At 55.8% G+C, this 14,050-nt stretch overlaps 1 protein-coding gene across 23 annotated transcripts in view; it reads left to right on the forward strand.

The window, feature by feature from the left end:
- The first annotated feature begins 2,506 nt into the window (after positions 1-2,506).
- BIN1 (bridging integrator 1) overlaps positions 2,507-14,050 on the forward strand; it is a 54,056-nt gene continuing 42,512 nt past the window's right edge. For 3 of the 23 annotated variants that reach the window (XM_059166572.1, XM_059166574.1, XM_059166578.1), the window contains exon 1: positions 2,509-2,944. In XM_059166572.1, the coding sequence (XP_059022555.1) occupies positions 2,861-2,944 (84 nt within the window). In that variant the 5' untranslated portion in view covers positions 2,509-2,860. Of the gene's footprint in view, positions 2,945-14,050 lie in introns of all 23 variants that reach the window. The other 20 variants (XM_059166577.1, XM_059166582.1, XM_059166571.1 and 17 more) reach the window with 13 other exon arrangements.

A 14,050-nucleotide genomic window follows, 5' to 3' on the forward strand; every position in this document is an offset into this window, starting at 1 on the left:
ATTTTCAAAAATATTTCCTTAGGAGGCGCCTGGGTGGCTCAGTGGGTTAAAGCCTTTGCTTTTGGCTCAGGTCATGATCCTAGGGTCCTGGGATCAAGCCCCGCATGGAATCCGGCTCTCTGCTCAGCAGGGAGCCTGCTTCTCCCTCTCTCTCTGCCCATCTCTCTGCCTACTTGTGATCTCTGCCTGTCAAACAAATAAATAATATCTTAAAAAAAAAAAAAAGGATTACCGTGTTTAAAGATAGAGCTGTGTGTGTGTTTAGTTATTAAGGCCAAATAGCATATTACGGAATATTTAGGGAATTAAGAGGAAAGAATCAGCCATAATGCTTTAACCTTAAACACATCTATTTCTTTTGTGCATGGTCCTTTTGAGTCTTGGATCATGAGCACTTGTATTTATTTTTAGTGCTTGCAAGGATAGTGATCCCAGTTTTTGGTCTTCTCCTTTTCACTCACAATTATACTGTAAGCATTATTTTCATGTTGCTATAGCCCTGCAACAGTTGCTTAGAATGATCCCTCAACGGCCCCTTCCGTTGCTGTGCAAGCTAACTTATTCTATTCTGCCGATAACTGTTGCTTCTAATTTTTTTTTTTTTTTGGTTAAGTGATACTTTGAAACACCAAAGTCCAGCAAAGCAGAATCTCCCACTGTTCCCTGGGAGCCAGCTGGAATACAGTTTGACTTCTGCTCCTTTCCTCGGAGGAGTGTTGGGAGAAATCACTCTTAGGGAATGGTTAGAAAAATGGCAATCATAAAATTAGGAAAAGAGACCATGAGGTGAAAGCATGTTGAGATTTTAGAAGAAAGTTGCTTTAGCAACTCAGGCCGGGTCATTTAGATTTTGTTTTTGTAACTTGTGAATCGATCATGAGTCTATAATAATAATTTTGACAGAATGCTTTCCATTCGTGCAGTGCTTGGTGTTTTTTCTGGGAAGCAGTTCAGTGTTTCAGCTGAGGGCTTTAGTGCCAGAAGACCTGGGTTTGGATATCTGCTTATCTCTTGTGACCTTCAGCAAGCCTCAGTCTATCTTTCTGCAAAAGAGGAGTAATAATAGGCCAGGAGGGAGGTTACGATCATCCTCTGTGGGTGCTGAGCAGTAATGGGAAGAACCAGGAGGAGCAGCCAGAGTTCGGGGGGGACTTCCAGGCAGAGGGAAGCCAGAACCTTTTATCTCCTGGGCCTCAGTTTCTCCACTTGTATGAGGAAGGGTTTTGGTGTATGATCTGCAAAGCCTTTCCTGCTCCTCCCAGGAGCCTCGCAGGGGTCCCTTCCCTGGCTTCTGTCCATTGTCCTTGGCAGGGCCTCCAGGACTCCTTTCTCCACTCAGCTCCACCAAGTCTCTGAGAAATCCTCCAGGGCTGTCCTTGGCCTCCAGGACAGCAAAGGGCTGTGGCATCCTTCAAAGTCTCTGACGTGACTTGGGGAAGGGGTGTGAGAGGAATCAGTACATTGAATATATACTTACAAATTTCGAATGAGTGTCATTGATTTGTTGGCAAAGCTGGTTAGCAATAACTTTATCCTCTCTTTGAATAATGATCATCAATCATTTTTTTTTTTTTTTCTTTCCCCCAGCATAGAAGAGAAGACAGCCCACAGTGTAGTGTTTGAGACCCTAAAGTGCAGAATCAAGAGATTTGGTTTCAGGCCAGTCTGTGCTTCATTTTTTTTTTTTTAAGATTTTATTTATTTATTTGACAGACAGAGATTACAAGTAGGCAAGAGAGGCAGGCAGGGAGAGAGAGGAGGAAGCAGGGGCTCGATCCCAGGAGCGGGGCTTTAACCCACTGAACCACCCAGGTGCCCCCCCCCCCTTTTTTTAAGATTTTATTTATTCACTTGATAGAGAGAGAGATCACAAGTAGGCAGAGAGGCAGGCAGAGAGAGAGGAGGAAGCAGGCTCCCCGCTGAGCAGAGAACCCGAGGAGGCAGGGCTTGATCCCAGGAGAGAGAGGCTTAACCCACTGAGCCACCCAGGTGCCCCATATGCCTCATTTGTAAAAGGGGAATGATAATAGCACCCACCTCTTAGGGCTGTCCTGGAAGCACTTAGCTAAGTGTCAGGCACACAGTAAGCGTTTAGTAATGTTAAATAGTAGTAGTAGTAATAGTAGTAGTACTAGTAGTAGTAATAATAACAATCAGCAAATGGTAAGATGGAGATCCTGGTTGGCATGGAACTAGGTGCCAGGGACAGAGATGTGAAGTTGTCCCAGAGGCCCCCAGAGAACCCAGGTGGAAACCGGTGAGTCTATAGGCCAGGAGGAGGCGGAACGTCCGGCGAGAGGCCAGAGACGAGCCCCAGGAAGGGGAGCGGCTTTTTTCCGCGCGCTCGCAGTCGGCGTTTCTCTGATTCCAGGGACACGCACCAATCGTAGCTCTTAAACCCTGGTCTTTGAACGCACCGGTCTCAAAGTGGCCTCGTCTCCGGGGAGGACAGGCATCTTTGTCTCCGCCCCGGGGCGGTGTCATAGGAGTGTCCCAGGAGTCCCACTCGCCGCAGCTCCCGGTATCCGCGCGCACCGCTCCCTCCTTCTTAGCCAAGCGTTCCCGGGCCCGCAATGGCCCTTTAAAAGGCAGAGTCTAGTCCAGAGGGGGCGGGCGGGGGGCGCTGACCGCCGTCCGAGGCCCGGCCCCTCCTCCCTGCCCCTCCCTTGGTCCGTCCCTCCCTGGGTCCCCACGTCGCTCGCCCCCTCGTTCGCTCGCCGGGCGCACGCTCCGCCTCCGTCAGTCGGCTCGGCTGTCTAGCGCGCAGCGTGGAGCCGGAGCCGGGGCCGGGGCCGGACGCGCTGCTAGGGGCTGGGGGCTGGGAGATCGGCGCCCGCCACCGGGCCAGGCCTGAGCCGCGATGGCTGAGATGGGCAGCAAGGGGGTGACGGCAGGGAAGATCGCCAGCAACGTGCAGAAGAAGCTCACGCGCGCGCAGGAGAAGGTGAGCGAGCCCGATCCCCGGCCTCCGCGCGGTCCAAGCCACCTGTCCCCTACTTCCCGTCCCTCCCCCCGCAGGGGCTGGTCCTCACCCGGGATCGGGCGCTGTCACCTCCGGACGACCGCTGCCGAGAGCCTTCGGGGCTCTCCATAGACTGCGGCCCCCGACGTTCTATGCGCCTCTCCGGTCCGCGTCTTCTGTCTCCCCACCCCCAGCGGGGGCAGAAGAGGGCGCAGCTGTCCTCTCACCCCCTCCTTCGCCCCCCACCCCGCTCTCCCCACCGCCAGCTTTGTATATTCTCTGCCTGTCCACGGAGAAGAGGCGGCCCACGCTGTTCTCCGGGCGCGAGGTCCAGTAAATCCTGCCCTGGAGGCCGAGGGCCGGGGGGCTGGGAGGCGAGGTGGCGCCCCTAGTCCCGCAGCCCTGCGCGGGCCACGCGGGCTGGGCTCTTGCTAGGGGGAGGGAGCCTACCCCTTGTGTCCCAGGGCCGCTCCGCTCCGGGAATCCCGAGGCTGTCCCTCAGCTCTCGGGTGCCAGCGGTCTAGCTCCAGGCCTTTGGGCGCTTCCTGCGCCCGCCGTTCCCTCCTCCCCACCCGCCTCTCCACCTTCTGTCCCCGCGGGCTGAAGGAGGGATCGGGTTTCCTTTCCTGAGAGGTGCCGGAGGCCCGGACGCTCCCGCCCGGCCCCCGGGGAGCACAGCACTGCGCGCCCCTCCCGGAGGTGCCCTCCTCCGAGCCCCGGCTTTGCGTTTCCCGCGGCTGGGAAGGGGGTGGTGGCTTCGGCTCCGGGAGCCCACCACCTGGGTGGGGAGCTGGCCCGAAGGAGCTGGGGCCACACCGGGGGCGTGGGGGGCGCCGCAGGAAACCCGACCCCTCAGTGTCCACAGCAACTGGTAGCAGGCGAAGGGAATGGAGCCTGGGCTTCCCGTGGCACCCTGACAGTGCAGGAAATGCAGCATTGGGGGGCGGGGGTCCGCGCCTGTTCAGCTTTCTATCCCAAGCCACCTCTGGTTCATTGAATTGGATCACGCCAGCTGCTGACGCCACTTCCCCTGCCGACTGGGACTCTGAAATCTAGGATTGCAGATTCTGTGCTCCAGCCAGGGTGGTCCCTCAGTGCCCCCCAGCGGAGTCTCTCCCACCCGACACTCGGGCAGCAGTGGGAACCGGAGGACAGGCCGGCCTCCTTCAACCAGTCTGTGGCTGTTTATAAACAATGACTTTTGCAGCTGAGACCTTCGGGCTCCCTAAGGATGCAGTCACGTGATGGGGGGGCGGTTAGAGCTTCCTCAGCGCCTCCCAGCGAGTCCCGGTGCTCATCCTTGTAGTCCCAGGCTAAGGAGATGCGTGGTTTGCATGGAGGTTAGGGCCATCAGCCAAGCTCGGGATCTGGCCTGCCTCAGCCCCTGTATAGCCTTCCCACCGACCCCCCTCCCCCACCTCCTGCCCCAGGCGGGAGGAGGGATTAGAGCACCACAGATACTGGCGGGGGGCTGGGTGGACTTCAATAAGCTCTGGTTGTGGTTGAGGGGGGCAGATGCTGCTGCCCTTGCTTCCTCCCCCCAGCCTCCTCCTGCCCAGGACCGGGTAATCCATCTAGGTGCCTGGAGCCGGCAGCTATGGGCTAAGCCGACTTCCTGCTCCTCAGGGGCTAAGGAAGATGAATGGGTAGCAGGTTAGGTGAGACAAGTTCCCCGCCCCCACTCCATTGATGTCCTACTCTTCTCTGGCTCCCCTTTGATCTTTCGGTGTCCCCTTTGCCCTGGTTGTCTTGTCTCTGCGGCAACATCTTTCGCTAATTTCAGGGGCAGTAGGCATGAGATTTGTCCCCTCCTTGTAAGTGGCAATAGGTCATCACTGACTCCACTGAGCTGCCACCGCTCTCTCTTTAGCTCCTGGTCTGTGGCATGGACAGTTGGCTGACAGCTGGTCGGCCATGGATGCTGGCCTTGGCCAAAGGCTGGCCCTTTGCAAGCCTGAGCTGCAGGGGACTGGGGTTGTTTAGTGGTACTGCTGTTGTCTTCCCCTCTGGCACGGCGCACTGGTTAGGAGACCCTCCCCTACTCTCAGAAGCCAGAGAGTAGCCTTCCTTCAGGCCCCTCCTTTGTTGGCTCTGCCGCAGTACCCCCTTCTGGGGAAGCCCGAGGCCTCAATGCACACCAGCCTCTCCCCTTTGCCCTCTTGTGGCTCAGAGATTGTTGCAGCATGGGTCAACTCCCCAGCGTCTTTTGATGGTGTTCACGACCCCATCTGACTCACATTGCCAGTGGTCTCACAGGCACCTCTGCCCCTGCCTCGTCTCTGGCAAACCAATGAGTAATGGGGACAGTTCCAGTTGCGTTGCCATAGGAGGGCATTTCCTGACCAGGGACAAGTGGTGGCTTTGGTGTGGGGCCTGGATAATATTCCCTTAGGTAGGAGGGTCTCATCTCTCTTTTTCTTCTTTCCCAGTTTCCCCTCTCAGCCCAAATATCCACCAGGACTCAGAGGGTGACAATGGAGTCAAGGAAAGTTTGCCCTCTGGTGCCCATGGGGCCAGCTCTCCTGTCCGCTGAGTATGTCTCTCCTTGGGTCTTGGCTTGGCATTACCATGTCATCCTACCTTGACCCTGCATCACTGGTCTGGGTGCACCCCCTGAGGGGAGGGCAGATCTGTGTGTGTGTCCAGGCATTTACCTGGCCCCAGCAGGTGCAGAGTGACTGTTTATGGACAAACAAAAGAGCATTTGGGGGCTTGGCTGGGGAGCCCTGATGCAGGCCTGTGGGTGGGCTGATTTGTGCTGTGTGCTCCTCTGCTTTCCCTCCTTCAGCAAATCCTGCCTTGGACATGTGGTGTGTGCCTGGTCCTGGGCAGAGCCCTGGGTGCAGTGCAGAGCGGGATGTGTGAGGCTCTGATTGCTGTGGAGCTTACTGTCAAAAGGTCCCACGGCCTCTGGCCCTGAGGAGACATAAGAGTGTATTGGAAGGGTAACGAGGGTCTGAGTATGCACCGCACTTCTCGCCTGCTAGCCCCTGGCTGCCCCCAGAGTGCTGGGGTGCAGAGCGTGGGCCTGGAGCTTGGGCGTCATGAGGTCATCTTCCTATTACGTTTGGCTTGTTGGACCCTCTGTGAATGACTTTGTCCATTTTTGGGCCTCAGTAGGGTGTCTGGGCAGAGCCAATGTAGGGTGGAGCCTGGGTCAGATGACAGAGGATTAGAGGTTGGCTGCCTAGGCCCGTTGGGGGAGGGGCAGATCAGGGAGAAGGGACAGCTGTGGTGGGGGTGGATTCTGGCCTGCTGGGCCCTGCCCCTGAGGCCCACTGCTTAGGAGTCCTCACAGAGGGGGGCCAGAGCTGGGCTGAAGATGAGCAAAGAAGAAGGCTCTGGCAGGGGTGGGAGTATGCACTCTTTCTGTCCCTCATGGCAGGCCCCAAGCCTGGTGCGAGTGGGGAGGCCCAGCTGGGAGGGGGCAGGGCCCAGGGCTGGTGAGTTGGAGTAGATGCTCATCAGAGGGAAGGCGCAATGGCAGTTATTTATAGGACCCTGACACATGGCCATGATGGATCCATGCTCGTCTGCTGGTCAAGGTCTCCTAACAAAGTAGCCCCATCGGCTTCAGCTGGAGCCAGGCCTGTACAACCAATCCTTAATCTCACGACAGCTGTAAGAGGAGCCATATGGCACAGAAGAGCAGGAGCCCTGGAAGGGGGCCCATCCGGGTCTGGGGGAGGGCCTGTGCTCCCCCCATATTCTGCATTTCTCTTTCCACATCTTTCCTCTCTCTGTCCCTGGGTATATGAGGACTCTTATTGCCCCTCCTTCTCTGCCCACATCCCACCCAGTGTCACCTTTTCCTCCGCCTCTCTCTACCTCCCTGCTCTGTGTCTCTTTCCTCTGACCTCTTCCCTCAGAGCAGCTTCTCCCTGAATCTGAGTTATCGGTGTAGGTCTTTCACCTTGCTCGCTGAGGGAAGGCTTCTGAGCTAGCCATCATTTCTGGTAGGGTGTCTTTGGGGACTTGGGAGACATTTGGCTGGGGAAAGTGAGCATGGAGAGGGTGGAAACATGGCCTCTAGACTTTCTCGAGCTCCAGTGTGCCCTGGCTGGGCTAGGGCCCAGGGGGGAGCTGAGTCCCCACCCAGGAGAGTCTGTTGGCTCATGCCTGGACTCAGAGGGAGGCCAAGGCTGCTTTGCCCAGGGGCGGGCAGAGAAGGGTGTGCTTCCTGGGCTGCATGGGACATGGAGAAGGTGTTTTGGAAGGGTCCATGTGGGCCAAGGTGCAGGATGAGAGTGAACACAGGAGACCATTAGTTCCTTTGAAGAAAAGGGGCACGGTTGGGAGTGGTGAGGGGTGTCTGGGTGGTAGATTTGGGCCACATTTGATCAAGTCTTGTGGGGAAATCTTTGTATCTCTTGGATTCTCAGAGAAGCCGAGGTTTGAGCTCTTTTCCTCTCTTCTTCGCAGATGACCCCATCGGGGCCCCCTTTCCATCTCTGATTTCTGGCAGCCAACCAGGTCCCTGACTCTGGAGTAGGCGGTCTTGATCCAGCTTGTCCCTTACAAGCTGTGTGACTTGGACAATATAAAGAGAATGCTTCTTTCCCTCCCTGCTGCCTTAACCCAAGGCCAGGCTTTGCCTGGTTCTGTTTCCATCAGGTTCTAGGATCCCTGGGGCCTACCCTCAGCATTGGGCCTCTTTCTCACCACAGGAGAAGAGAGTACAAGGGCACGTCGGAGAGACAACCATGCGTGGACTTGGCAGGCGGGCAGTCCTCAGTTCCCTGTCTGTGGGCAAGTGGCAGGACCTTCCTGTATAAACTGAGGCAGTAATGGTTCCTCTGCACATACTGGTTTTGGAGAGTAAAGCCTTGGACAGGGCCCAGCACATGGCAAGTGCTCCCTAGATGCCTGCTCTGTGGGGCAGGGCCGTACGATGAAGCCACCCAGGAGCTTGCCATCCCTGCCTAGTCCTGCTTCCCAACCCTGCCCCTGTGAGTGTCCATTTCAGGCCTCTATAGATAGCTAATCCCTGCTGAGCCCTAGCTGATCAGGGCTTATGATGCCCCAGTGCCAGGGTTGTGGTGGCGGTGTGTGTGTGTGTATGTACGTGTGTGTGTGCATACATGTGTGCATAGAAGGGCAGCCTAGAGCAGGGGAGGGAGTCAGACAGTTCTGGAGTGAATCTTAACTCATCTTACACATAAACTCGGTGGTTCCAAGTAAGTCCCCCCTCCCCTCACTCTGGGCTTCTTCAGTTTGGCCCTCAGTAGAGTGATGGGGGTTGCTTATTCATTCTTCTACTCATGAAATGAACATTGAGCACCCCCCTCTAGGTGCTGGGCCTTCTTCTAGGCACAGAGGGTATAGGACTGAACAAAACCACACCCTACCCTCAGGGAATGGACCCATCAGGGAGACAGGGTGGGGGTGAGGGTGGGGTCGGGGGAAATGCTGGCAGCTAGTGAAGCAGGAGGTGGCCCTTCACTTTTTCTCGGGAGAGTCTAATTAATGGGTGCAGCTTTTCCTGAGCATCCCTAGTGTCCCTGCTGAGGGCTCAGGTGGGGTTGTGAGCGTGGGTGCTCATGCAGTACATAGGATCAGCCAGAGAGAGGCTGAGTGGAAGCTTCTGGTCTCCAGGTAAGAGGGCACCTGGGGGAGGAGGGCTTTCTGTTGGATGTCACCCTGGTATGTTGTGTTTTTCTAGAGCCTCTTTGGCAAGTCTCCTTTTGGGATTAAAGGTACAAAGAAAAGGATGCCAATGCTACAACCACTCAGCAGGGCACTGACAGAGGACAGGCCTGGACACTTTCAGAGGAGCCTGGGCAGGGGCTCTGGATGTGGGATGTAGGATTGCAGGATGGAGATCATGAGGGCCCTGGAAGAGGAAGAGGGAGGCACTGAATATGGCCCAGACTTGGGGGCAGGCACTTGTAAGACTTTTTAGAAAACTGCATTTGCATTGCTCCCTAGGCCTTCCTGCCTTTGGGCAAGTCTGGTTCACTTCTCTGAGCCTGCTTCTTCTCCTGCTGTAGGGGACAAATGCCATGCAGCATGCTGTGCAGATTTGGTGGTCAGAAGCAAAGGGCAGGGCTCATCGTTCCCCAGAGGGCTGCTTTTGTGCCATGGAAGGAGCCCTCTCATGGGAGCTGGGGTTTCTGGGGCCTCCCCAAAGAGGCTGCCATCTCCCAAGGAAGCCACCCATTTGTGGACTGAGCAGCAAAGCTGGCTCTGTGCTGAGAGCTGCTAGGGGTCATGGTTGGGCAGTTGAAAAAGGAAAGGCATATTCTTCTTGCTCCAAGGGAAGCCTTTGTCAAATATTAACTTAGCAATAACAGCCATGGTTTATTCTATACCTACTGAGTGCCAGGTACTTGGTAAAAATTCTCATCCCAACTTCAACCAGGTGAGGTCATAATGATTCCCATTGAGCAGATGAAGAAACTGAGGCTGAGCCGTGGTGTGACTTGGCCATGGGCTCTTCTGGTCAACTATCTGGCTTACCAAGTCTCTGGTGGAACCATGCAAATGAGATGGGAATCTCTAATGACCTTTCTTGACCCCTCCTGACCAAGAACTCCTTGCCTATGAGGGGGATCATTTGACAGATTTGGGTCCCCAAATTAAAGGAGGGGTCTTCTTCCCCCATTAATGGAGATTTGAGGGCCCTTGTCCCCCACTAGATTCTCACCTGTGTGTGACCTCTACCCTTTTGGGATATTTGGTGGGCTCTGGGGTGAGGGGTTGGCCTGAGGTTTCCTGATGCAGTCTAATGCAAGAGCTTCTGCAAGAAAATGATGACAAAGGAGGCAATGTGGTGTGTATGTGAGTGTATGTGTTTTCCCAAATATAAAAGCTGCATCCAGTTCATTTAGTATAAACAAACCCTCTTTATTAAGAGAGTCTGTCTACTTTTGTTTATGTTGTTGTAACAGTGTCTCTTTTATGAAATAATGTTAGTACTAGTTATTAATGTTCTTGGGGAAGAAATAGTCATGCGATTGACCACACATACACAGACACCAAACACACACACACACACACACACACACACACTTTCTCTCTCTCTCTCTCTTTCTCTCTCTCTCTCTCTCTCTCTCTCAAGTCTTTTCATGGAGTGGTATCTAAAAGTCTGGGACCCACTGCTCCTGGGGAGCTTGCTGCCCGCCCCTGCAGACTGGCTGTGTGGAGTGGCAAGGCAGCACTCCTGGGTTCACGCTTGAGTGTGGGCCGTGGTAGCCTGGGACCAGCCCCTTAGAGTATCTGCTTCCTGAGGGTGGGTCCTGCCTCCTGCAGTGGCTGTGGCCTCTCCCAGCTCAGTGCACTGGGTGTGTGCTCTCAAGGATGCAAGGACTCTTCAGGCAGGGTTGGCAGAGGCCTGGGAGATCCCCTGGGTTTTTAGGGTGTGGGGTGGGTGGGGGAGGGCAGCTGAAGCTGTAGGACTTCAGGACTTTAGGGAGCAGAAGAGGCCACAGTTAGAGCTCAGGACTTGGAGTTGGATGGCTGGGGCACCTCCCCCTTGCCACAGTCACCTTCTGAAGGACTTAGGCATCACTACAGAGTACCGTCTTCCACAGTAAAATGGCCTAGGACTCTGGTGGAGCTTCCTGGAGACGGGGGCTGCAGCACTTGGTCCCAGAAACTGAGGTCCTCAAGAGTGGGCTGGGGCCCTGCTGAGGAGCTCTGCCTGGCTCTAGGCCATATGCCAGAAAGGGCTTGGCCTAACCTCTCTCTCTGCCAGAGCCTTCTTCTAACTAGGAACAACTTTTGGGTGACAGAAATGCCAGGGATCGCTGACCTGGGGGTCTGTGTGGTTTGCTGGACCCATGACTTCACTGTTACGGCCAGTGAGCTGCTGCCCTCAGACCCATTTCCGCTGGACTGTCTGCAGGCCTTCTTCCCTCCGCTTTCTGGACCTCCCTTTCAGCTCTGCTGCCCAGCCGATAGGGTAGGATTAAAGCCCCAGCATGCGCCAAGACGGGGAGCTGGAGCCTGGCTGAAGACAGTGGCCTCAGGGAACAGAGAGCCGGGGTGCCCTGGGGTTGGGCACTTGTGCTTCGCATGCAGTGCGCAAGCCTGGGGCCATGGGCCAGCCCCCCACCGCTGCCTCTGCAGAAGGGTGGAGAGATGCAGACGTGCCTGTCTCTGCAGTGCGAGGGCTGCAGTGGCTCTGGGCTGAGCCCCATGGGCTGGGGAGTGAGTGGGAGGTTGCCAGCATCCACCACCACATGGCTGCAGGGAGGGACTCGTACTGGCTGGTGCCCGGCCACGGCTTCGGGGCCTTCTGGGCCCCTGCAGGCCTCCCTGTCTGGAGCTCCCAGGGCACCTTCGTAGGGACATCCCTGCTGGCTCCTTGTTTTAGATGCTTCAGCTTACATTGAATTAGTTCCCTCAGGTTGTGGTGACCTTATTTATTCTGTCATTCCCCTGTTTGTGGCTTGCCCACTGTGGGCCAGGATGCTGAGGTGCTTGGGGTACCAAGAGAGAACCTGCTCCTGACCTCAAGGAGCTCCCATCACAGCAGTAGGGAGAGATCAAAGCAAGGGTGCTGGTGCCTGAAGTGCTTCTCATCCAGCCTAGGCTATCAGGAAGTCTCCCTGGAGGAGGCACTTTCAAACCCTGAGCTGGATTTGAAAGGCAGAAAAGGTGGGTTGTGGGGTAGGCAGGGATGTTTCTGGTAGCCTGTCTGGGGTGGCTGGAATGTGTGTGAGTGAGGGCGGTCTGGTGAGGCCTGAGACTGAAAGGATAGGTTGGGGGAGAACAGGCCCCGGAGGGCCAGGAGGGACCCCAGACCCCTATGTGCCTCAGCCAGCTCACCTTCCTTCCTCACGTGCTGCCTGAGCCATTTGTCTATTGGTCTGTCTTCCAGCCTGGGTTTAGCTGAGAACCCGGTGTCTCACTGTCCAGGGCCGAGGAAACCCCAGGCTTTCTGAGGAATAGGAGGAGCCCTGGGGTGAGGGGGTGAGTCCTGAGTCCTGAGGGGATATCCTCAGGCTTGGTTAGGTTAGGATCTGGCTGTGCCCAGGAAGGCACAAGGGGGTCTGGGGTTGGGCTACCATCCTGGAGTCTACCCTGTCAGGGCTGGGATCACAGGTCTGGGTGATGTCTGTTCCCCAGGCTTGCTAGAAAGACATAACATCCTACACTCCCCACCCCACATGTGCACCTGCTTCTTTGTTTTGGGGTCCCAAGGTGGCACGGTGGGGGGGGTGACACTGCTAAGTTTGGAGAGCCTAACAGCTGGGAGAGGCCCTCTGTGCATCAGTTCACCCCTCTTCCAGGCACCCTGTGTGCTCTGCCCTTCGTGGCCAGGCCACTTGTGCGATGGCCATGTGGGGGTCCCCCAGCTTCTGGGTCAGAGCAGGGGAGGGTCATCAGAAGAGGAGCATCCTCAGGGAAGGAGGGGTCATGCCAGCAGGTGGGGGGCCTCTGGCTCTAGGTGCAGACTGCTGGGAGAGGAGTGGACAACGGGAGCAGTAATGTTGGTACGGAAGGAGGCTTGGGGGCAGCTCTGGCTCGTTGGGGTTTCCATTCAGGCCTGTGGCTGGAGGAGCCATCAGAGGCTGTGGCGCTGGACGAGGGTATCGGGTGACAGCAGAGCCTTTGTCAGACTGGCCCCTTTTCCAACAGCTGCTGCTACTTTCTTTGGACCCTTTGGTCAGCTCAGCATCTCCCCAGGACCATCGCCAACATGCCTAAGGACTGGACGAGACTGGGCCCACCACTGGGCACCAGGGACAGACCTGGCACAGGAGACCTGGACTGGGAGAGGCCCCTCAAGGGGACCCCCACTTCCCACTTCCCATCTGCCATGGGGCCTATTTCTCTGCTCTGGGATGACATCCACTCTGCCAGGACATGTTCACTATCTTCAGGGCAGATACAGGTGGTGGGTAGATGCAAATGCTAACCCGGGGCCCCAGAACACTGGCAGCTGGGCAGGGCCAGAGAACAGATTGATCCGTGGTTAAGAGGTGTGTATGGGAGGAAGACAGACCCTAATAGAGAGGGTGGAGTGTGGTCCCAGTGACAACTTGGCTCCTCTGAGGTCCAGAGCAAGTTGCGCCCCCATTTCCTCCTCTGTACCTGGAAACAAGAGGAAGTGATGTGACCAATGCCTGGTCCCTGGTGGGCACCGGCACATGGTTTTTTTTTGGGGAAGCCCCTATGAACCCACAGGTAGGGACCATTCTGGCTTTTGTGTTTTGAACTATTTGTTTTGCTTATGAGAGGATTCTTGAAGTTAAACTGTGGTGTACATTTTTTCCCTGTGCTGGTTGAAAAAGCTGAACTGGGAGGTCGTGGTGTCGTCTTCTCGAGGAGGGAAGTCAGAGGCCTCTGAGCCAGAGCCCCATTGAATGAGGTTGGGGAAGGACACAGGGTTCCAGGTGGGCTGTGCTTCCAGGGACCAGATGAGGCGTGTGGAGCACGTTTCCCATCATTCCACTCAGGGAGCCTAATGTGTGACAGAAGAGTACAGGCTCTAGAGACCTGGCTTGAACCCTAGTTCGGCCCCCAAACCTCAGTGTGCCCATCTGGGATTTGAGAAGCATGAGGTCCTCTTCTCAGCGAGATAAGGTGAATGCTGCTTGGGGTAGAGCTGTGTCCGTGCTGGGTCCAGCTGGCTCCAGAGGGTTGGGGGTGGGAGGGTGACAAAGTCTTTATCCTTGTGGTGTTGTGTAATTTATGCAGAACTCTCCCACCCACCTTTTTTTTTTTTTTTTTTTTTTTTTTTCATTTGAGTCATTGTCTTGCTGAACTGTGAGGTAGGCAGGACTGGATTATGGTTCCATTTGGCAGATGAGAGCACTGAGGCTCAGGGAAACCCTGGAATGTCCTCCCTTCCTGCTATCAGACTTGGCTCTAGGTTGGCCTTTCCCAGGTGCTGCCACCCTCATCCCTGAATCCAGGGGTAGGGAGAGACTTTTTTTTTTTTTTAATGATCTCCACACCTAAGGGTCTTGAACTCACGACCCCTGAGGTCAAGAGCTCTAGCTACTGAGCCAGTCAGATGAGTCAGGCTCCCCCAGGGGGAGATTACTAAAGTGCAGATAAATGCTCAGGCCTGTGCCGAGTGTGTGTGTGTGTGTGTGTGTGTGTGTGTGTGTGCTGCAGCCCTTCCCTGAGTCTGGG

The sequence above is a fragment of the Mustela lutreola genome, chromosome 3 (assembly GCF_030435805.1).
Source record: "Mustela lutreola isolate mMusLut2 chromosome 3, mMusLut2.pri, whole genome shotgun sequence".
Classification (NCBI taxonomy): Eukaryota; Metazoa; Chordata; class Mammalia; order Carnivora; family Mustelidae; genus Mustela; species Mustela lutreola.